The 23,322-nt window shown below is 32.9% G+C and overlaps 7 protein-coding genes across 7 annotated transcripts; 3 read left to right on the forward strand and 4 right to left on the reverse strand.

Moving 5' to 3' along the window:
• Nucleotides 1-262: 262 nt before the first annotated feature.
• ELE39_002978 (VPS16 vacuolar sorting) lies at nucleotides 263-3,166 on the reverse strand (the record flags this gene model as incomplete). Its single annotated transcript, XM_067346082.1, has 1 exon — nucleotides 263-3,166. The coding sequence occupies one exon, from the start codon at nucleotides 3,164-3,166 to the stop codon at nucleotides 263-265; it is 2,904 nt and encodes a 967-aa protein (XP_067199738.1).
• A 251-nt stretch (nucleotides 3,167-3,417) lies between these two features.
• On the forward strand, nucleotides 3,418-4,623 carry ELE39_002965 (uncharacterized protein; the record flags this gene model as incomplete). The annotated part of the gene is made up of 1 exon (XM_067346069.1): nucleotides 3,418-4,623. The coding sequence occupies one exon, from the start codon at nucleotides 3,418-3,420 to the stop codon at nucleotides 4,621-4,623; it is 1,206 nt and encodes a 401-aa protein (XP_067199725.1).
• A 146-nt stretch (nucleotides 4,624-4,769) lies between these two features.
• ELE39_002966 (very large membrane) lies at nucleotides 4,770-11,741 on the reverse strand (the record flags this gene model as incomplete). Its single annotated transcript, XM_067346070.1, has 1 exon — nucleotides 4,770-11,741. One exon carries the CDS (start codon nucleotides 11,739-11,741, stop codon nucleotides 4,770-4,772), a length of 6,972 nt encoding a protein of 2,323 aa, XP_067199726.1.
• A 241-nt stretch (nucleotides 11,742-11,982) lies between these two features.
• Nucleotides 11,983-13,098, reverse strand: ELE39_002967 (PRP18 domain; the record flags this gene model as incomplete). Its single annotated transcript, XM_067346071.1, has 2 exons — nucleotides 11,983-12,971; nucleotides 13,041-13,098. The coding sequence occupies 2 exons, from the start codon at nucleotides 13,096-13,098 to the stop codon at nucleotides 11,983-11,985; spliced, it is 1,047 nt and encodes a 348-aa protein (XP_067199727.1).
• Nucleotides 13,099-13,299: 201 nt separating this feature from the next.
• ELE39_002968 (large secreted protein) lies at nucleotides 13,300-17,841 on the forward strand (the record flags this gene model as incomplete). The annotated part of the gene is made up of 1 exon (XM_067346072.1): nucleotides 13,300-17,841. One exon carries the CDS (start codon nucleotides 13,300-13,302, stop codon nucleotides 17,839-17,841), a length of 4,542 nt encoding a protein of 1,513 aa, XP_067199728.1.
• Nucleotides 17,842-18,323: 482 nt separating this feature from the next.
• On the forward strand, nucleotides 18,324-19,010 carry ELE39_002969 (uncharacterized protein; the record flags this gene model as incomplete). The annotated part of the gene is made up of 1 exon (XM_067346073.1): nucleotides 18,324-19,010. The coding sequence occupies one exon, from the start codon at nucleotides 18,324-18,326 to the stop codon at nucleotides 19,008-19,010; it is 687 nt and encodes a 228-aa protein (XP_067199729.1).
• Nucleotides 19,011-19,769: 759 nt separating this feature from the next.
• Nucleotides 19,770-22,401, reverse strand: ELE39_002970 (serine threonine rich low complexity; the record flags this gene model as incomplete). The annotated part of the gene is made up of 4 exons (XM_067346074.1): nucleotides 19,770-21,766; nucleotides 21,816-21,936; nucleotides 21,988-22,088; nucleotides 22,140-22,401. The coding sequence occupies 4 exons, from the start codon at nucleotides 22,399-22,401 to the stop codon at nucleotides 19,770-19,772; spliced, it is 2,481 nt and encodes an 826-aa protein (XP_067199730.1).
• Nucleotides 22,402-23,322: the final 921 nt, after the last annotated feature.

A 23,322-nucleotide genomic window follows, 5' to 3' on the forward strand; every position in this document is an offset into this window, starting at 1 on the left:
TACATGCTTTTTTGATTTTACTTTATAATTTAAGAACCTAAATATTTTTATAATTAATTTTTATAAATTAATATAAAATCAACAAATTTTGCTATTTTGAAATCTTTCAGGAAATTCTATTGAATTTATTCCAAATGAATTTTCTGAAAAAAATTCGTTAATTTCATAATATTTATATAGAAACAGTGAACTATTTCCTAATAAACAATTTAAGTTATGTTAATTGTCAGCTAGTAAAAAACATATAATTTACCTAAATGAGTTAGTCTTTTTTCAAAATACCACTAATAGCTCCGGAAAAAGTATTTAATATTTTGTTCTGAACATTGTTATTTGCATTTCTAAGTTGTTGAGTCTCTCTATACATCCCTGCACGATTAAACCAATAGCTCTGTTTTTCAGAATCTCTAAGCTTTGGAATTAATTTTGCTGCAATATGTCTTGCATCATAATATATGCAAATATCAATGATCTTTTCTAAGCTGATAGGTGGGTAAGACAGATTTATAGACTGGATTTCAGCTGAAAGTTCTTGAAACTTTTTTCCCATTGCAAGACCTTTAATTTTATATGTCCAATAAATTTTATCCTGGACATTCAAAGAGTTTTTTAACTGTAAAAGGTCATCTAATAGTCCGAGAAACGCAAGATATTTAATTGTGGTGGAAAGTGAGCATCCCACAAATGAAACAAAATTCGGAATTTCGGAGGTTTTCCAAGATGCTTGCTTGGATCTGCTGTCTAGATTTGTCTGATACTGAATAAGCTCTATTTCAGCTATAATAGCTTCACGCTCAAAAGAAGAACCAGAATTAGGATTTGAAGAATGAATAAAAGAAATTGCCTGGGTTTTATCGCTTGCTTGTGGAATTGTGTTCTTTAGCAGTAGTAATGACTTAGTAAGAGTATTATTAGAAATCATTTTACTAATTTCGAGGGATTTTTTAGATTTCAAAGACGAAGAGAAATAAGCAGCTGCATGTGCAAGATGCTCCAATTTTGCTAATATAGAATTTTTCTCTAGAGTTGCAAGCATAATTTTAACCCAGCCAGCGTCAAAAAAATTTTCCATTTCCTCAAAAAGTTTAAGAAGCAGGTCAGTTTCCCCTAAGTTAGTACAGTAATATATTACAAAGGGTACCATTTCTGGAATATTAGCCAGAGTCTCAATAGTTTCTGAATCCCAATAATGCTTTTGAATTGACTCGGAAGTTAAAGGTGAAGGGTTTTCGATTTCTCGAGATTTTTCCTTTGATGGTGCAAATAATAAGTGAGTAACGCAAACATACACAAGGTCTATGTCTCTGTGTTTTATGGACTGTTCAACTGCTAGCTTAAAGGCTGGTAGCTTAAGAAGCATGGCAACTCTCCTTTGAAGATTTGGCTCATGTTGTAGTAAAAGGATAGCAAGATGCATTCTTCCTGCCTTTGCTGCCTCATCGGCTATTAAGGAAAAGCAAGAACTACCAATACCATTTTCTAGAAATCTGCTACTACCACCCTGACTTCCAATAATTTTTGAAATTATAGTTCCAGCCAATTCTTCGTCAGTAGCTTCTAATGAATGCCTTATTTTTGCGCAAGCCCAACTAGATAATATATGAAAGTAACTAATGTTGCAATATTCACAAATTTTTATTGAAAGCAAATAGCATCTGTGGTTTGCCAATCTAGTTGAAAGAACTTTAACACCATAAGTTCTGAGCTGGACGACACTTGTGTTGAACTCCGCAGTTGATTGATTGGCCGCTTTTACTATACGAAGATCTCTACAAGCTGATATATAGCTTTTCTCCCATTTCTTAGCCTCAATTTGATCTGAACCCAGTGATTTAATAGAAAAAAGCCTCCCAAATGATGCAATTTTAAGAAGTTTAATGCAAGTTTCTTCCTCATGAAACTTGTAAATAGAAGCATCAATACATTTTAAGCTCGCTTCTAATAACTGGGAAGAAATTGCCCTAAGGGAATAATAGGCTGTAATATCTCCCGAAATGTGCTTTTCATATGCAAAATAAAGCATTGCAGAAGGCTCACAACTACCTATTCCAAAAACACTTTCTAGACATTCCGGAACCCTATACAGGAAGTCAGAGTGTGTTGCTGTTTGAACTTTAACCCCGTCAGCCTCTGTATTCAGTATTAACGACTGCCTACCATAGTTATATGTAAGCCATTGATTATCAGGGCCTCCAATATAAACTACATTTTTCAGTTTTTGATTTCCGGAGGGATCTGGAGTAGAAGTGACAACATTTAAAGCGACAGATTCATTTCCACACCAAACCATTTGCCTCAGCTTAGAAAATGAGATATTCAGCTTGCATGAGAATACTGGATCTTCAAATATCGAGTTGGTTTTTCTTAATGAAAAAACAAAAGACTCCGTCAATGAAGCCAGTACTGACCCATCTGGAGAAACACTAAATGCAAGTATCTTTTCCCTCATCTCACCATCCGAATTGAATGATAAATATGCAGGATCGACGGGGCTTGGAGATTTCGTTCCTTCTTTAGTAATTAAATTAGAAATCTTCGGGTCCCAAATACTAATTATAGCAATAGAACTATCTTCAAGCGGAAGAAAAACATTTGTGGGAAATTTAAAGGAGAAATTTGAATCATTGTTATTTGGAATGGTTGCTGAAATTTCCAGCGGACTGCATCTAAGTGGTATATTAGTCAAGCAATAGCTCTGTGATAAATTAGAATTTGAAACGAAATGTACATTATAACTGGATGTCACGAAGCAAATACCATATGGAAGTACCCGAGCCATAATTATGCATTCTGTAGTTTCAATGCTCCGCTTCAAGCTTATAGCACTCAACTGTTCTAATAAAGGGGAAAATACTCTTATTGTCCCATCAGAAAATATAGACAACAAGGTACTTTCTAGTGTCCATCCCATAGATACTGGAATATGGTCCATCCAAGCAATTCTGCCCAGCTCAGTCCCTCTAAACGTATAAGTAGCCAGGTAAAAGTTAGAAACCAGAGAATTTCCATCTGATGGAAGTGCCATTAAAATAGCTATTGGACCCCCGTTATTTGCTATTGCAATAATATTCCTCCTCAAATCTCGATCAGAAACCTCCCAGTTCATTTGAGAATCCCTCCTCCGATCATACCAGCCATTTCCAAGCCTTTGCCAGTTATATTTCATCTTTATAATGACAAATGACTTCAGTTCACAGCTTAATACTCCAATTAACCAATCCTATGCACTCCCACTAAGTGCACATTGGCGCGCGCGCATACTAGGGTGTTACTGAAATATTTATATTTTAATTTCCGATTCACTCAAATTGCAATGATAATTCGACTATGGCTACTTTTACTCAAAACTTGTCTAGAATTTGGCCTTATCTAAAGTCTTATAGTAAAGTATAGTTAAGTTATTGGTAGAATCCAAGAATGAACTATTCTCGGGAAAAAATTCAGCTTATGGCTTCAACTGGTTTAAAAAGCTATTCTGACGATGAGCTTCCAGTAATTACTCCATGTTCTTCTCCTTACTCATCTTCTAGCTTAAGTATAGATTCTATTTCAAACTCATTTGCGAAGAACTTTCCATCTATAAAGGTTTATTCGGAACAAGATGGTACATACATAACATTTCATATCAAATCAGCCGAAACTACTATGGCAGACCTTAAAAATTTCATTAGCTCATTAAAAGATAATAAGAGAGCACATAATAGCAGTATGGACTCCCAGGCATCAACTATGGATTCAGATTTGAATTCATACCAGCGAATGAAAGAAAGTGAGATATCATTATTTGGGCACAATATTCAAATATATGGAGAAATCCCAGGTCTAACAAAAAGAATATTTTCTGATTCGGACAGAATTCTACAAGCTTTTAGAGAAACTGATAATTTGAAACTATACTATTCAAACGAGAATTTTGAAATAAAAAAAAATATCCATAGCGGATTAATTGTTATTGTATATCCAAAAGCAAACTTGTACGAATTGGGGGTCAAGTGTTTTATCACTGTTTCTGAATCTGGACTAAAGTTCGTTTCAGAAGAGGACGGGAAGTTATATAAGAGAATCATTTTTATAAGCTTCGATGATATCTATTCAATAACAGTATATAAACAAATAGAAAATTGTTTTCTAATAAAAAGAAAGACAATTGGGAAGAGCCCATTTATAATTCGAGCAAGCTCCAGTTTAGACTTTAACATTATAAAGAAAAGTCTAAAGCAGGTTTCAGAAATACAGAAAGACTCCAAGCTTATTTCCGATGCAGATTCTAGGTTGGCTTTAAGTAATATGTATATCAATAATGTTGAATCAATGGCTAGTATGAATGCTTTAACAACATTTTTTGAATTTATCGACTCCAACTTTGGCAAGGCTTTCTTCTCTAACTGGATTAAATCTTTTGAGCAAGACTCGGAGAAATTCCCAGAATTGAAAATTCTAAAAGAAAAACTCGAAAATGATTTTAATAACCTGATCAAATTCAAAGAAATTAAAGAAAGTTTACTTAGTCAAGAATACTTCTTAGTCAGTGAGGAGAGAGGATTAAATGACTTATTCGTTGAATTTAAAAGGTATTTAAGCGAAGTCTCACCTTCAGTTGAAGATATATTACAGGTAAATTAAGTTTATAAAACCATATTAACGGCTATACTGCTCAACACTATAGTAATTAGCGATACTGGTATATATATATATGCCATCAAATTTAGTTTATATTTTGTAATTCGATCTTTATGACTTTAATAAATTTCAGCAATACAATATATAACTTAACTTTGCATATTTTTAAGTAACGTAAAACACTTATTAAATAAATCCTGGATTATTGGATACGTCCTAGAATTTAAATCTAGATCCTCGAATGTTTCTGCTTCAACCTTAAGTAGCTCAAGAGAAATAATTATTGAGCCACACTGGGAGTCAGAATACACTCTTGGTGGCTTCTTTACGTGCTCAAGAGAACTAACCAGTTGGTTGGGATTGAAGGAAAGGAGCACCTCCAGTAGAGCCAAAGATAGTACAAGAAATTCAGGGCTCCTAGATATTTTGGCCTTTTCTAGTATACTCGAAATTTTGAGTTTTTCTGGGAGTTCATCAGACTTCCAATTTTTCATAAATTTTTTTTTTGAAGATGAAAGAGCAAGACTTAGAAATAACTTCAAAACTCCACATTTTATTGGGATTGGTGCAGAGTCATTTAAAATAATACTATCCAAAAGCATTCTACTTTTCTTAGGATTGATTTTTAAATCTACACCATCTAGTTTAATTAACTCTTTTTTTGTTACGTTACTCATAAGAGAGCCATTCTCTTCATTAATTTCAACAGGAAGCCGTAAAACTCCTCGACTCAACCTTAAACCAACAGAACTCTCGGTATCAAGAAGATTGATAAATAAATCATGAAAGCGTGCAGAGCCCTGGTTCTGGGATCTTGCCAAATCTGAAAGTGGCACTGGATTTGCTCCTTGTGTTAAATTTGTCATTTGTGTCTCGGAAATTGGAATAATTTGTGAAGAACAGCATAATAATAGAGAAATGATTTGTGTAATCATGTAAGAAAAGTGCTCAATATCTTGACTTTCACCAGTAACTTTGCAGGTATATTTCCACCAAGCTCGAATGCATGATTCGAAACTAGAATGATTGTTTCTTTCAAGCTCCGCCTCTAGTTGCTTCGAGACACAGCTAAGTAGTGCCAAAGATTCTAAGGTAAAGCTAAGCAAAGGCTTCAACTTATTGTTGGTTAAAAGGTTATGAGGACCTTCAAACTCTGCTAGAAAGAGTCCAATCATTTTTACTAGTTGAAAAAGAGAGCACATTTGTGATAGAAAAACATTTTCATTAAGTTTACTCAAGTTTGTGTTTTTTTGTTTAGCCATTGCTCTAAGAGAAGCAATTGTGCAAGACCTAAGCTCTCCAAGACAAATTTCCCTGACTTCAACAAGAATTTCAGAAGTTCTTAGCAAAATATAATCCAATAAACCAATACGATAGAAATTCTTGTTAAATCTTCGATTCCAGTCTCCGAGATTTAATGATCCACTGGATCGGATTTTGATCTTATATAAAAAGGAGGAAAAGTAAACTAAGGAATAGTTTAATTTACTTCCATTTTCTTCTGAGTTAATGAAAAGCCAAATGTTCTTTAAATCTTCAGTAAATTTTCCAGGAGTAAAGAAATCAAGATTATTGGTTATTAGCTCAGTAAATATATCAATTGTAATTATCTGAGTGTAATAATCAATGTAAAGCTTTATTTCCTTATAGAATTCTTTCTTTTTATTCACTTGTGTTTGAGGTTCATGGTATAATTCCTCAGAGTAGTTCATTTGGTTTTTGGAGTAAAATGAAACCAAATATATAAAGCTTTCCCATATTGTAAAAGCATAGTTAAAGAGCTTTTTTGTAAATTTATTTTCTATATTAATGTACAAGTCTGAGCTATTGAAATTTGAAAGAGCAGATAAAAATAAAGCTAATGATTCTTGTAAGGTATTAATTTGGTCCAAATAACTATATAACGTTAAAAACTCTGAACTAATTGAAATTTTGCTCGATACTTCAATTCCTGCCATCACTAAATTAAATATTTCTCCTCTCAACTCTTGGTCTAAAGAATTAGATGAGCTTCCAACCGAAGCTATCTGGGAAAGTTTTAGCGACAGCAAAGACACTCCCATTAATAAATAGCATGTATTATTAAAATTTAAGCTTGATGGCATTTCCAGTGTCAAGCTTTGTTCCTCTTTTGTCTTAGGAGAAATTTCAGATATCCTCAAAAGAACTTCATTACATAGTAAAGACATCTTTTCCAATAGTCTTGGGCAAATTTCGTGATTCTTTAATCTTTTATCAAATAAAGTTAATAAGAATGACAAAAGCTTGCTCATCTGCTCGGAGGACATTTCCTTGGGTGAGATATTACTAATTAGAATGATCAAATGCTCTCTTAATACCCCGTAGCAGCTTGAGTCAGTCTTTATTATACATAAAACAAGTTGTATTTGTAAAAGAGAACTATTAATGCTCAGCTCTAGTTGGGAAAGTCCGCTTAGAGATGCTGAAAAGAGACATAAATTTTCAGCAAATTTTTGGAATACAGGAGATGAGAGAGGTAAGAATCTGCTCAGTTTACAAAGAAACCCAAACATCAAGTTGGTGAATAAAAGCCTCTCTCTTTCAGTGCCTGAGTCATGCGCTGTAATTAGTTGCAGAAAAGGAGTGATGACTTCTTCTGCAATAACTTCCATGGATTCAATGAAAGTTGTTACTAAAAGCTGAATTTCTCCACTAGCTTGATCTAGATTTTCATTAGACTCGGTCTGAATTGGCCTGTGCTGAATGCTCAAAAAAACTTCTAAAAACCTCAAAATACTGGTCAAATACTCAAAGAATTCCATGCTTCTCCATCCAATGAATGATTTGATTAAATTGTCAGTTATTGGCTCTAAGTAGCTTATATTACTTATTAAATGATTTAGACTTTTTATAGATCTAGAGAAGATAAATCCCCAAGATACTTGCTGAGCTATTTCATCATTTTCCACATTAGGGACTTTAAAATTAGAAATTATCGAATAAGTATCATTTGAATATTCAACGTCCCATTTATCCAAAAGAATAAGCTTTAAATCCCAAATTTTTGCTTGAACCTCTAGTGAGCTGGATACCAATCCTGCGCCTAAGAGCCATTTAAGAAGGTTTTTTTGCAGGAGTATGTTAATTGGATGGTTTGGGTTTTCAAGTACTGAAATTTTCTCGAAAATAGATATTACTTTCTTAACAAAATATGAGTCTTGAAAACTTTGGACAGAAAGTAGTGACTCAGGTAACTCTCTGTTGCAAAACAGACTCTTATTAAAAATAAGAAGTTTCAAACATTCTAAAGTGTACCTTGGATCTTCTTCAAACCATCTTTTAAGAGGCATCCTACTTAACAATCTTGTTACTAAGAGCATAGCAGTAGGAGAATGAACTAAATTCAAGGGGTCAATCAATTTCGGTACTTGCAATACAATAAAGCTCCATTGAATATTATTTGGTAAAATATCAAATAATAGCTCAGATAAAGCTCCATTACATGAATCTAAACAAAGAGAAATTGTATCGAAAATTCCAAAGCTGATCTTCGGTCTAATTGTTCCAACTAGAAAATCACAGTCTTTATCTCTTAAATAGTTATTAAAGTAGGATAAGATTACAATAATAAATGAGGAATATTTTGAAAGAGACTCTGAAAGCGATTCATTATTTACAAGTTGGAAAGAATATAGTATTGAATGAATAACTTTAAGTACTGCAAGCATTTTAATGTCAATATTCCTTGACTGAGCATTAATTAAATCTGAATATCTTTCAATTTCAGAAAGATACTCAGGGTTATTCTGGCCCAACGACATTATTAACTTTGAAAGTACCGAGTCAATACTGTCCTTAATTTTCGATATTCCTCTTTCAAGGTGAACAGCTTGACTGGTCATTCTAGTCCAGGGGAATGAAAGTGAAAATACTGAGTACAAGAATTCCTCAAGGTATGGAACATTTGTTTGGATAGATCTTTTTCTGAAAAGTCTCTCCAGATCCCACAAAATCTTTGAAATTCCTTGTGAAATAGTTGTTTGAGAAACAAGTGGTTTGAATGGATTGGTTTTCTTTATGTTGTCAAATTTGGGAGGTGAAGTATGCTCGCTCTTTTCATGCAACTCTTCTTCATATATCTCCTTATATTCTTTTGTTTCTCTTGTTGAAGTTGGCAGAATTAGCATATTTTGGACCAAAGGGGATATTTTAAGGTATGTGATGGTCTTATCAAGATATAAGTCATCTGAAAATTCAATACTTGGAGCATCTGAGATCACTCCTGTTTTTAGAATTATGATTAGAATGGTGGTAAGGAGTGAAAACGAACTGCACCTACATTCTCCGGAGGAACTAAATATCCAAAAACTTAGATGGTGAATGAGCATAATTGAGTATGAGGCTGCTAAATATTCTAATAGATCCTTCCTATAAGATCTCGAGATGAAAATCGCATTCAAAGCAACTGAAAGGTGGTAGAACAGAGAACCTTCTTCAATTGAAATGAGCTCTGAAATGCCAAAAACTGAATCATCTTTTGAGGAATTATCCAAATTTTGCTTTTTAGTACAGAAGCTCTTACAGCTCAGTTGCATTAAAATCTTCACAAGCTCATCTACATATAAACAAAATACTTTAAATGAAATTTTTGAGGAAGTTAGAGATTCAGTCAAACTCTTGAGTGCGGAAATCTTTATTTGTGTTTGAATCCTTGGGTTTTTTATTGCTGTCAGTAGTTTTGAAAGACGAAAAGAGTCTGGGGTTTTTAATACTGACAAATTTGAACCTTCCATACCCATTATTATTGGCTTTTGATTTTCACCACCCAATTCCTCGTTTTGACTCATTGGAAGGATTTCTTCGTAAATCTGTGGTTCGTAAATGTTATTTATTTCATCTTTTTCGAGGTCGAGCAAAGTAAAATAGTTTGAAAAAACATGCTTTGTATTTAAATTCCACTGTCTTTCTATAAAATCCAGGTTATTTATAATTACTTCTAAATTTAAATCATCTTTTGGAAAGTTTGCTCTTTTGTTCAAAAGATCAATTAGCTGTAAGGTGCAGGTTCTCCTTAAACTTCTATTTTTAACTACTAAAGTAAGCATCATGGAAACCATATAAAGATCTGTAAGATTTTCTGTTTCTAAATTATCCCTAACCCCTTTCAGACTTAAAGAGCAGTATAGAATACATCTTCTAACTCCCCTAAGTCTAGACTGGCAAGAATGGATAGCTGGCGAAGATAACATTAATTCTGAAACTTGAACCCACTTTGATAGAAATGATCTAAGACCCGAGATAATTTTTGATGAATTAAGCAATGCTTTTTCATTTTGGTTAAGCACAAACTCGAGAGTAATAGCTTTTGAAATCCAAGCCAAAGGAGAATAAACATGAAGGCACTCGTCAGAGGCTCTTTCAATTAAGACATCAAAAAGAGATGTTAAATTTTTGGAACCATGGCTTTCTTGGCATAAAAGATCAAATAAATAGCCCAATGTAATTGGTATTAGATTTTCAAAAGGCGAATTCTTTAAACTAAATAAACAATCCAATAGAGTACTCAAATGTTTAGATAGGTTTTCTTTAGAAGCATCAGATCTTAATATATAAATTATAGACGCAACTACATGGATTGGGCTTTTAATGAATCTTTCCGTTAACTTTTCTATATAGGAAAATTTATATTCCATTTGATTATCCAAAGAGTAGTTCGAAGCATTTGGGTATAAAAGTGAAATAAAATCATAGACGAATAATGTTTGGCTAATCATCGTAACTGAGTCTAGGCTTGCGAGGTCGTTAGTTTGGAATAAGGACTCTAGTACATCTAATATAGTGAATCTGATAGAATCACTATTTGTTATTTTGAAGGAATCGAATTCAATTATTTTTTCATTTCCAAGCAAAAAAACAATGCAAGACATCAAACTATTTGTTTCAAAACTTTCCTTTTGTTGGCTCTGATTAATCTCAGACTCTTGAATATTTTCTAAAGCAGATCTACAGCTGTTATTTCTGATATTTATAGAATTTAATTCTATATCAAAGTTATAAATATCCTCAATATTTTCTGAACCATCCAAATCGTCAAATTCTGTCATTTTTTTAGAAGATTCAACTTCGTCAGAGTATTCTGCATAAGATTCTATTCGTAAATCAAACTGTTGATTGAAAAGAAAATCAAGCTTGCTATTACATATTTTAGCATTTCCAAAGTAAACAATCTTAAATATCGTAGAAACATACTTGATAAATTGTGAGAAAATGTCTCCTGCAGCAAGAAGAGAAAAGTACTTGTGTCCTTCGTTTTCTGAAAGAAAATTAAACCTGGTAAAGGTTGAACAAATGAGCTGTGCAGAGTCCAAGAATCTTAAATTATTAACTGAAAAGTCCACTACTTGCAATTCAGATTTGGCCTGCTTTGATAGAATTTTTTCTTTGATGACAATTACATACGAATTTAAGTCATTACAACTCATCAATAGCCTGAATAGAGTAGACCAAAGCCTGCTTTCTTTCATTAAATGTTCAGAATACGTCGAAATTGTCTCCTGGACGACAAAAGAGATGGATAGAAGAGGCTCTAATTTGCATTCACAATGAGATGAAACTGAAGATTTTAGGGAAGAACAAACAAGGTTCGGGATAACAGTTTCTGCAAGGTTTAGAGCCCAGAGTTCTACCTCAGATACGTGAGTAAAATATTTTTTTTTTTTATTCAATAATTCATTAATACTCTGTATCATTTCTGCCAATAATTCAAGGATTTTCTCCTTAAGAACAACGCAACAACTAGATCCCATATATCCGTCAGTGCTTGAATTTTCATATAAGCTAGGAAATAATGCCTTATAGGTTTTATCAGAAACAGATGGACAGCAACATGAACTCAAAGAGTTAATCAGCAAGTCCCACAATTCCAAATTAAGAGTTAGCAGAGCTGAAGGAAAATCTCCCAACACATCTTGCCTGATTGCTGCAATAAGCTGCAGTAGTTCTTTGCAGTTTCTTATCTTGATTTGAGTGTCACCCTCTTGAATCTTTGAAGTAATACTCCTCACAGCTTCATTTATATGGCTCAATAATTCTGATTCCTGTTTACTGACGCCAACTTTTCCAAAGAGCTCCAGGTTTCCACTCTCCAACCTGAAACTCATTTTTGAAAATGAATAGTGTTCTACATAAATTGGTTCTACTGAATATTTACTTTCCTTTTTCTTACTTCCGACTTAATTACACATTCATGTTGTGAGGAATACAATCCCGCTTTTTTTTACAGGTAACTAATGGTCGACTAGACGGCCAGATAAATCTTTCTATAGACAATTTAAACTAAAAGAAAGCATGTAAAACTAGTCAGACAAACTATATCAAATCAAAAATACATGATTACTCTTGTTAGATACTTTTCTTTTGCTGCTCCCTAGATGGTCTTTTCGACTCACAGTGAGTTACAAGCCTTTTAAACATTTGAATATACTTTCTTGTAGTTTCATCATTTAAGACATGAGCAATATGAGAGGAGAAGATTTTTGTTCTTCCAGCTCTCTCGTGGATACCTACCATAGTTACGCCCATAGGCCAAGGAGCGTTTCCAATAGCCAATTCAATATATTTGTCTTGAGCTTTATTGTAGTCTCTCTGGTTGCAGAAGGTTACAATTTCAAATAATTTATCAAGAACCTCTTTATCGACTTTTCCATCAGATGCCTCCAATGAATTGACTAAAGGCTGAATGTCTCTTTTTGTTTGATAATACTGAGCGGAATCTTGCATACCTTTTTCTGTTTGAGACTCAACTTTCTTTCGGCATTTAAGCAGTTTCTCCCATTCTTTTAGCTGAGTGTCTATCCATCTAAGAATAAACTTCTGATTACTCTCTCCTTCTATATGTTCAAATTCCTCATATATATCGACTTGTGCGTGATCATCACATACAGAATATAGAGAGAAATTCGGGTCGAAGCCATGCAAAAAGATATTCTGTTGGCCAATATTCATTTCTTCGTTTGTTCTTCCTTTGAATTCTAGTCTAGTTAGTCTATTATATCTTTCGTTATCATCCTCTCCAAATAAAGTGATTGGTTCTCCAAGTAGCCTTAGCCTCCTTATAGTCTCCTTATTTTGTATAGAAGCGATAGAGGCTAAGTTTTCTGAACTATTTTTCGAGTGTTTCAGAATGCTTTCGTAACCATTTTCAGCTAAAAGCGCATAATTACTACTCTTTTTATCGACAGCTTCCTTTATTCCATCTTCAGAAGCTATAGAACGTGGGCACTTAATATTCTCCTTCTTGACTTTTTTCAAATCCCTTTCTCTCTGCTTTTTAATATATTCTTGCCTCTCATAATCTTGCACTTCGCTTTGAGAAACCCAACCTCGGTTATCTAAATATAGTTGGAACAAAAGGGTTATTACTCAATAAATATAACGACTATATCATTCATGAAACTTACCTAGCTTCTTCTTAAGTTCTGTTTTTTTGGAATTAATAAGCTCTTTAAGAGAGTCCATACAATTCAGATAGCTAGGAAAAAGCAAGACAGACCGCAAGACTCATACATAAAAGCTCAGATTGTTGGATTTATTGATAAAAGAGCAACTCTTAAATACAACTGTGCAATCTTAAAAAACTTAATAACGCGCATTGACCGCGCGCGCCAAGTCGAGCAACAGTCTGCTATAGCAGCTGTAAAATTGAAAGTCAAGTAAAATATGTTTTTTGCATGGGGACTAATACAAATAAAATTAATTAAAAAGAATATGATAAAAGATATTATTCTAAATCTTTTAAGATTTAGAATAATGTGTAAGGTAGTAACATTTTATTTGAGTTTAATATTATTCTTAAAAACTTCAAATTGTCAGATACCTGGAGGAAATTACGACAAGATCACGGTTGAATCATATTTGGCTCAAAATGGATCTCCATATGGAATTAATGTAAAAGATCCCAAGCCCACACCTCCATATTATGAAACTATTTGGGGTGCAATTTCGGTTCCTCCATTGATCACCCCGTGCCAATTCATACATCCAATAACTTTGACAGTGGGAAATCTTAATAGAACAGACCCTGTAGCAGTCGAGTTCTCATGTGATACCGGAAAGCTGGAGGGCATATCTAAGATTCAAACTCAATATGGGGTTCTGAGCATTTCAAATGCAGTTGCATTATCTCCACTTTGCGAAGCCGCTGCTACACTTTTGAACGGAATAACCCCAACTACAGTTCAAACCTACTCCTATACTAACCTAACTTACTATATTACAAATGATATGGTAGAGAGTCTCATTCTTAAATTTCCACAAACCCAACAATCTTTAGATGGCCAGGGAGCGATTAATTGGCTTTCTCAACACATATATAGTGAATTTTGGTATGATATTAAAGATGACCTTGGTCTTGCAGATGAGCTAAATCCCAAAATGACAATACCATTAAACTATAAGGTGTTTCTACCTAGTGATGTACTTCCGGGGAAAAATATCGTTGGATCTAATGGAGATCACTATTTTGTTGACACATTTAATGTCACGATTCTAGATGTTTCTTCGTTAAACCACTCACAAGACAGTGGTAATAATTTGTGGGTTCCAAAGTATGGGTTAGGTGGCTTCATTCCTACAATAACTCCAACTTATCAGATGAAAGTAATTCCATATTTTAGTAATGTTACAACTCATTTCAATAACGCTGCTATTACATGGGGCCAAACAAATGTTCCATTTACTGTTACTCCAATCAGAGTTATACCACCTTCAAGATTACCTGAACACGCTCTGAGTTCCCAAATAAAATCTAACTGCTCAAGTAACTTTGACTTTTATTTCCCATTAAGACCTTATACAATGGTGGGAGACCTTAGAGATGGTGAAGATCCAAGAGATCTTTCACTTTTACTTAGTAACAAATCAGATTCGATATTTCAAAGAAACACTCTTAAAGGAATGGGATTTTTCAATAAATTTATTATTATGAATAGTCCCAAAAGAGTAGGAATCTTAGAAGATACTGGATCTCAATCAATTATAATTGAAGAGAATTTTATCGGAGGGTGTTTTTTTAATGGAACGTTCCCATTTACACCATCAATAGAAAACAAAGGATTTTATCAGCAAGGACGTTGTTCAAGTGAACAATTAAATGCTAGCACCAAGTACAAAAGTCCATTTTATCCTCCACCAAAGAAATTCGATGGATACTTTCAACCTTCCTTGGACCACCCAGGTTTACAAACCACTGTTCTACAAACAGTTAGCTATACCCAGAACGGTGGAGGCCCTGCGGAATTTGATGACTCAAAAAAAACCTTTATCAGAAATTACCCAGGGATTTCCGTGATAAACCAGATTTTTTATGGAATTTTCTTACAAGGACCCAGAGTTATGTGGCAATCCCCACATTTCCATAACCCAAACAACCCAATAATAGCAGAGGGCTCTTTTTATGCCTTTTCACCGCAATATATTGAAAAAATGTTTGGTTCTTTTAACCTTCCTGGGGGTGGAGCCAGTTGCAGGGCCGCAAGAATGCTTCCAATGCCAGCTGAAATGGCAGATGTAAAGGTTACTTGGCAGTGTTATACATCAACGACTCCTGTTTCACTTTTGTATTCAACTACTACACTAAAGGATCAGGCGTTTGAAACTTGTATGGAAGCAGGCCCTCCTGCGGCAAGCCTTGCAAATTGTATTACTGCTGAAAAGAAATTACCATATACTCTTAGTACTGGAGTGCAGAAAGACAATACTTGGAGTGCTAGAATCGAGTCGAAAGACTATAGTACTACCACCCCACTACTTTTTATACAAAACAACACGTCACCGCACGTAATATACGGGTATTCCCCAACGGGCTGGTGGATTGAGACAATAACATATCCAAATAACTACAATCAGTGGTTCCTCCGTACTCAGACTTGTGCGTTCCCTTCAGAGATTCCAATATTCCCTACAGATACCCCTCAAGTATTCACTATCAAATCAGTTCCAAAGCCATGGGATCACCTTAATACAGGTCATCATTTCAGTACAATACCTTATATAAGTCAAAATACGTCATTTAGTGTTGAAATTATGGTGAATGAAATTTCTTATTTCTCTAGCATAACGGAAATTATTAGATTCGAATCTCAGTTATTATGCGAAGGGCATCATTCCGTTCAACTTGAAACTTTACCTTCTAAAGTTCGAGTTCAAGAAATACTTCCTCCTGAATCAATAATTGTCTCCGCAATAATTAAACCATTTAGCATTCTATCAGAACAAAACGTTAACTGTTTCCTTGTTTTCCGTGCAATACCTGAGAACTTGAAGCAGGCGACAGCAATCCCCACAGCCTACGGAACTCTTGCAAACCAGATTCCTAGCGCCCCTATAAAAGGAGTTGGAGAGTATATATATTTCTTAAGTGCAGATATGCCTCCTCAGATGGAAGAATTCTCGATATTGATTCCAAACCCAGGAAAGACATCTGCAAGTGATACTCTTTACCTTCAAATACCCAGGATCGCATTTCCGACAACAGTGCAATCATCCGTTTTTCCCTCATTAGGACTCATTGCATCATCTGATCCAGTGTTATCGTCTTCTTCAAAGATTTTAATTCTAGGAGATCAACTGCAACTTTTGCAACAATCAATAAGATTACCATCAACTGAAAAAGCTTGGTATGTTTTTCTGAAGGCTTCAACACCGTCAAACAGTGGCTGCCTAATTCCTTGTGATAAAAGTCTTAAAAACCATTACATATCTCCATATTGTAGCTACGGAAATGAGCAAATTTGTCCATATCAAAAGGTAACTATGAATGATAAACTTGAGAGCCGGGAACAAATCATGGAATTGATTGCTGCAGCAACCCACTCTTTATCTTACCTATCCCTCTTTGATGGTCTTCAACTCGGGATTTCCTTATTTTCCCAGCCAGTATCTCAATCTCTCGTTTGGAACGAATACTTTGAAGTATTATTTGAGATGCTTGTGGAGAGTCCTAAAAATCCCACCTCCGCAGATTTTTCAGCCTCTAAAATTGCAGTTTTTGGAATCCTAAATATGATACTCCGCAATGCATTAGAAAATCCAAAGCTACAAGTAGATACAATTAGGCCATTCAATTCTATTGTGAATAATACATTAATAGCTGAATGTGCGAATAGTCCCGGATTTAAGTTCCTTTTGTTGGAAACAATAGACCTTCTTGTTGCAGTGAATGGTTGGGATTTCATTTCATCAAATATCCAATACCTTCAAATAGTTGAATTAATTTTGCAATCAATTGGAAATAGGTTATCATTCTCAGAATCTATTAGGTCTGAATTTAAATGGAACGGACCTAATTCTAAGATTAATTTTGAAAGTAAAACATTTGCCAAACAGGACCTAAAGTCTGGAATTAGATTCGATACAGTCAACATTCCACCCTTTACCCTTTCAAACGATATTGACTTTCAGCTTGCAGAGTCCATTTACATGATTCAAAATCCTAAATACTTTGATCATCAATTAGCAAAGTCGTATTGGATACCTTCTTGCCCAAATAACACTCTCACTATTTCAGTTTCAAAGTATCCAAATGAGCTTATCAAAAAATCTATCCACAAATATATTTCCAATGAAAATCAAGTTGTGATACCAATACTATCTACAACATTTTTTGCATGTTCCATTGACTATTACCTAATTAATATTCCAACTCCAGTTTCTTTCAATATTGATATTGAACTTGACATACAAGCTAATATCACAAGCCTCGAGTGTGTTGCAAGAATAGGAGATCAATGGGATAGTTCCCTATGCCAGACATTCCACCGTTACAACGAGTTTAACACTAGAAAATCTCAAATTCAATGCCTTTGCAATGCATTATCTAGCTATGCTCTAAAGGGGGCAGTTACTCCTTTAAACAAGTATCAAAATGACACAACAGTTTGGCCAGGATTCGATGGTGATTTTGGTGGATTCATTCCAAATATTTCTGAAATTCGTCCTTTATTGGGAAATACCGGGTCTGGATTTATATTCCTTCAAGGAGACTCAACTAGCAAGAAAAACCCAAACAGTAATTTAGAAGATGGCCAGGTTGGAAGATATTCAGTCAATTATAAGAGAGAAAGAAATTTTACAAGCGAAACTGTTGGGCTTATACAAGAGCAATCAGCATTTAATGGTATTTCTTACTATGACTATGATTTTCTCTATTCCTGGGAGCCAAAATCATACAATTCAACACTAAACGTTACTATTGAAAATTAGAATATGAGATAATGACCAAATGTTTCATGTTACAATTGATTCAGAACAGTCAATCATTTCCTGAACGATTTTGTTTCTGAAAAAATAGCTATGTAATTAGAAAACAAAAATTAAAATTGTAGCAATATATGTGAAATGTTAAGATAATCTATTTTTTATTCCTGATCGAAATTTTTCTCAAACATATTATTATTCTCCTTCCCCCCCCCCCCCCCCCNNTTCATAATTATTTGATAAAGCCAAATATCAAGTGTGGGTATTTATAGTCAGATCCTGACCAGAGAAAAATCCCACATTAGACATGTGGAAACAAATAATTTAAAAGAACATAAATAGAAAGTTGAATTTAAAATGTTAGGATGAATTGAATACGGTCAAAATTTATTGGTTATTTCTTTCGAATAATATTAATTAAAGCTCAGGTAGAGAATTCAAGCTAAAAGATTGAATTATCATGTAATAACTTTTTTTTTTTAATTACAATGAATAACTCCATAATTACGTTTATCAAAATATTATATAAAACTATTAAATACATACCCATTTACATGATTTTTATTTTTTTTTCAAAAAAAATAGAAAATAAACATGAAATTTTTATTAATTCAAACTTATCACTTATCAAGGTTCTAAACTCATTCGAGAATTTACAAATAGATCACATAAAAAACCCAAAAGAGCTAGAATTAGTTGATGTGCTAAGAACAAATCATCTCGATATGATCGAACAAAACAACTCAAAATGTGTTTCTGATGAAGTGGAAATTCATCTAGAAGCGGAAAATAACAGTACAAGTGAGAAACTCCATACTATTCCTAAGATTAAATTACCATTTGAAGAAGTAAATTCGGTATTAATTGATCGAAAGTTAGGGATTGAAACTGAATCTCCTAAAAATATCCAAACTGAAGCAAAGAAACACAAGGTGGTCAATCATGGCAATAGAGAAGAGCTGGAAAGTGAGATTTTAAAATTAATGAAAAGAGATAAGAAACTTCTCAGAGAGCTTGAAAAGACTGAATTTATCGTGAATATATATTCAAAAGCATTCCTTTCGGATTCAAGTGTGAGGAATACGATTAAATTTATTAAAAAATATGAGTTATTAAGAAAGCGCTATCAAGAAAATCGAGAATTGCTTAACAAAAAAAAAGCGGATTTAGATTAACACTTGTAAAGTTTTGTCTTGCCAGAATTTAGTATTTTTTTCAGAATTTGATCAGACATTTTTTAAAAATTTTTTTAAAAAACTAATAATAGTTAAATTAATTTTAGTTGAATTACTAATTTTTTTCGTTTTCAAGCTTAAACCTTTTATTTAGGCTTCTATAAATTACAAATCAAAAATTCATTTACTTCCTACCATAAATTAGTAACAATATTTTGTAAATTTATTTGATCTTCAAAGAAAGTGTATTTAATAGTATTTTAATCAAGGATATATGAAATCTAATTAAAGAAATAACCAAATATTAAAAAAATAAATACAAAAATGAACCCGAGGATAAAGAATTTTTGTTCGAAAGCCTGACAACATATCTAAATCATCAAAGTTAAGTGTAACTCTAACTGAAACTTCTTTAAAATTGAACTCTCTACAAACTTAATAACTTTCTTTTTAATGATTTAATGCTTATTAGTTTTATATTACGTGTTAAGGCTATCATTCAGAGTAAATATTTAATGAATGCTAGTATTTCATAAATAATTAAAGGTTATGTTAGAACGACCAGCAATTTACAAAGCAAACGCATTCTCAACGATTAATTAATAAACCCACAGCATTCTAATTATTTTCATTTCAATACCTGAATTATCTATTGGAATTCTAAAATAGGTCAGTAATTCGAATATTTGAAAATGGCTAAGACCATATTGATGAATACAAATGATTTAAATTTTATTTCTAATTTCCTTTGAGGCATCTTCAAATAATATCACTTTTAGTTATTTCTTGTTCAACATTGGCCATTTTATTATTTTTTGCATAACTTTCTAGATTTCCCGATGCACCAGAAAGATTGGATTGATCTTGAGAATCTAGCGTACTAAAATTTGAGTTTTTTCTCTGATTGTTATTTTTTTCATTTTCTAGATTAGCATATGTAATTGGCTCTGGGTTTTTTCCTGGAGAAATGGCCGAAACAATTTCTAATTCTGATCCTTTCTCCGGTAAAGTAATAGAGGTGTGCCCTGAGCTTAATCCTTTCTCTGATAAGGTAACAGGGGTGTGTCCTGAACTTGATCCCGTCTCTGGTAAAGTATCAGGGTTATTTTCTGATTCTATTCCGGCTTCTGGTATAGTAACAGGGTTATCTCCAGAGCTTGATTCTTTTTCTGGTGAATTATCAGGGTTATTTTCTGTGTTTGATTCCCGATGTTCATCATTAGAAGGTTTTGCTGTTAAATGTGGTCCACCAGCTGGATGAGGTTTTGTTGAATCCGCCGGTTTCATAGTCTCATTTTGAATATCTTGATTATGTTGATTGTTCAAGTGGTTATTTTCTTTTAAAGGTACAAGTTTGTCTAAAGAATAAGAAAGTCCATCGATAATGCTCCAGTATCCAATTGTAGAAACTGAGTTTTTTCCAGCGTTTAAAGAAATTTTATTGATTCTATTTGTATTGATTGGAATATATGCAAGGACGCAGTTATTCCATGTCAGGAAAAGATAGTATTCAGAATCAGAAGATTGGGGGGTGGCTACTAAGTCTTTCTCAAATCCAAGAACCATTTTATTTCCAGCACTATTAGAGGACTTGAAACAACTTGTTTCGTTTTTTTCAAAGCAGGTTTTTGTAAAGGAAATGCAAGTAACTGAATGGTTCAAAGCTTCACGAGTGTATTCCTTATTAAGAATAAAAATGTCACCTCCGAGCCAGCTACCATTTATCAAGCCAAGGTCAAATTTTGTTTCAATATCGGTTACAATGTCTTTCAGAATTCCGGATCCATCTGGGTTTATAATAAAAATTGACTTTTCGTCATCTGAGTCCAAGAAACTAATTGAAATAGGCAAAAGATCTACTCTTGGAATCGTAAATCCAAATCTCAAATAATTTCCTTTAGTAAGACCACCAGAATACTGGATTAAAACACTATTCGATTTGCATACATTCATTGTTTTAGAAATGATACAAATATTATTTGCTTTGGAAAGTGTTGATATTTCATTATTAATTTTTGTGGCATCATCGACTGATAATGAACCGTTAGTATTCGTGCCATTATTATTTCCAACAAAGAGAATAATCTTTGAGTGGGTATTATCAATTAAATAACTGGAATCCTCGTCCCAGTATAGCGAAAGATTAATGTTTGTCGAGTTTGACCATTCATTGGGTATTTGAGCAACATTAAATATTGTAGAATCATTATCAAATAAGCTTATTTCATTATTATTCAGCCAAAGTAGCATTTGTTTCTTCAAATTTGTGGTACCAAACAAGTTAGAAACAAGCATAGGAATATTCTTGAAATCACTCTTGTTAATAGTAAAATTTACTAAACCTTTAGACCCATTAGTTATTTTAGAGTTTTCATTATAAAAATTCAAACTTGGGCAATTTTTATTTTTTATATTAAATACTGTGCCATTATGAGATAAAACTGAAATAACTTTATCACCATGTTCATTTGAAAAACTTGGTCCCAAATCAATATTAGAATGATTTAAATATTCAATATTAGATTCAGAAGGATATTCATTAACAATTGGTGGCATCAAAGAATCTTTGTTTGCCCCGTAATTATTATTTTCATAAACTTCTGCTAAATAAGGCTCATGGCCTTTCGAAGAAACAGGCTTAGTAGTTTTTGTAGTAGTAGTAGTACTAGTTCTTGTATTAGTACTAGTTCTCGTATTAGTAGTAGTAGTAGTAGTAGTAGTAGTAGTAGTAGTAGTAGTAGTCGGGATTTTCATGACTAAATATTTTTAATTAGCTGATTAGTAATTTGTTAATATTTTACTTACTAAATTCGTTTCTATTTGTAAGTCTCCATTGAAATTCTCCATCCACTAAGGTAGTGTTGAAAAAAGTGGGCTCTACTCCAAATTCCTTTGTTTTGAAGATAAGTCTATCCGGTTTATTAAACTAAACGCAGTTATATTTTATTCAGAGACGATCTCTTATTGGTTCACTTACCATGTATAGTGAGAATTCGTCATTAGAGAGATCGAAACTAAATGAACAGAGATTGTAACTACCCTGTCCAGATTTCACTATATTACTACTAGGAACTGTATCTAAATTATTAGTCATAAGCTATAAACTAAAAAGATTAAATGTGAACTTACAAAACTTAGAGCCACATGAAATCTGGACTTGCTTCTTACTAGGATCGCATAATATACTACCCTCTTGATTATGCTTATTATCTTTTCCACAAAGGAACATGTATTGGAATTCACTCGAAAGACTTACTGGAGCAATCGAGTTTAAGATATATTGTTCGTTTACTTTGCTGGAATAATTCACTATTATCAGGTTATCACTAACACAGCCAAGCTGTGAACTAAATGGAACGATTTTGCAAACGTTACTCTCAACTGAGCCCATTTTGAAAACAAACTTTAATTAACCAAAAGAAATAACTATATTTTAATAAATGAGAAAACTGCACACAATGCTTTGCACTTTTTTTTAAAAAAATTGAGTTGCACCCAAATGCATGTCTTTCAACTTGTAAACAAATTTTCAATGCAAGATTGAGTTATTATAATACTGGTATAATTATCATATTATATTAGCAGCAACTTGAAATAATAATTTTTTTCACTCATCGTGTGCTAAAATGGGATATCATTATTTTTATTTACATTTTTTGTTTTGAAAAGATGGTAGATCTAATAATTTTACGATTGTTTTAAACGATTTTTTGACGTGATATTTATATTAAATTAAAATATATTTTTAAAAAATTCAAACTTTTTACGTATTTAAACGTGATTAAAAATATATGAATTAAAATGATATTTTTTCTTTAGAGGAATTGATTAAACAAAGCTAAAACTTCATTATAGAATTGATATATATATAAATAATTTAGTAGATATTTTCAGGTATAAGAGTTTAAAGTTCTCAGTTGCTTTTTGAAGAGTTCAAATCACAGCCATACACAAAAAGAAGGATAAATTAGTCAATAAATTAGCAGAAGTATGGGAGCAACATTTTAAGCTTACCATGAATTAATTCTAATCCCAGAGATTCAATACTTAGAAAAGAGCAATTTAATTTATTTAAATTAGAATTTTTGATATTTTATTTCTAAAAAGCATTTGGTACTTTTTTCCTTGTTGAATTATGGATACTATGAAGTATATATTCTGTTTCTAAATCTAATTAGAATTAAATAATTAAAATTAGATTCATTTCAGCATGATAAAACAAACTCCAAGTAAATTTAACTACAATAATATTGGTTTCTTAAGTACTAATAAAAATGAACAGAAACAATAAGATTTAGAATTGGATTTATAA

The sequence above is a fragment of the Cryptosporidium sp. chipmunk genotype I genome (genome assembly GCF_004936735.1).
Source record: "Cryptosporidium sp. chipmunk genotype I strain 37763 chromosome Unknown contig_37, whole genome shotgun sequence".
NCBI lineage: Eukaryota > Apicomplexa > Conoidasida > Eucoccidiorida > Cryptosporidiidae > Cryptosporidium > Cryptosporidium sp. chipmunk genotype I.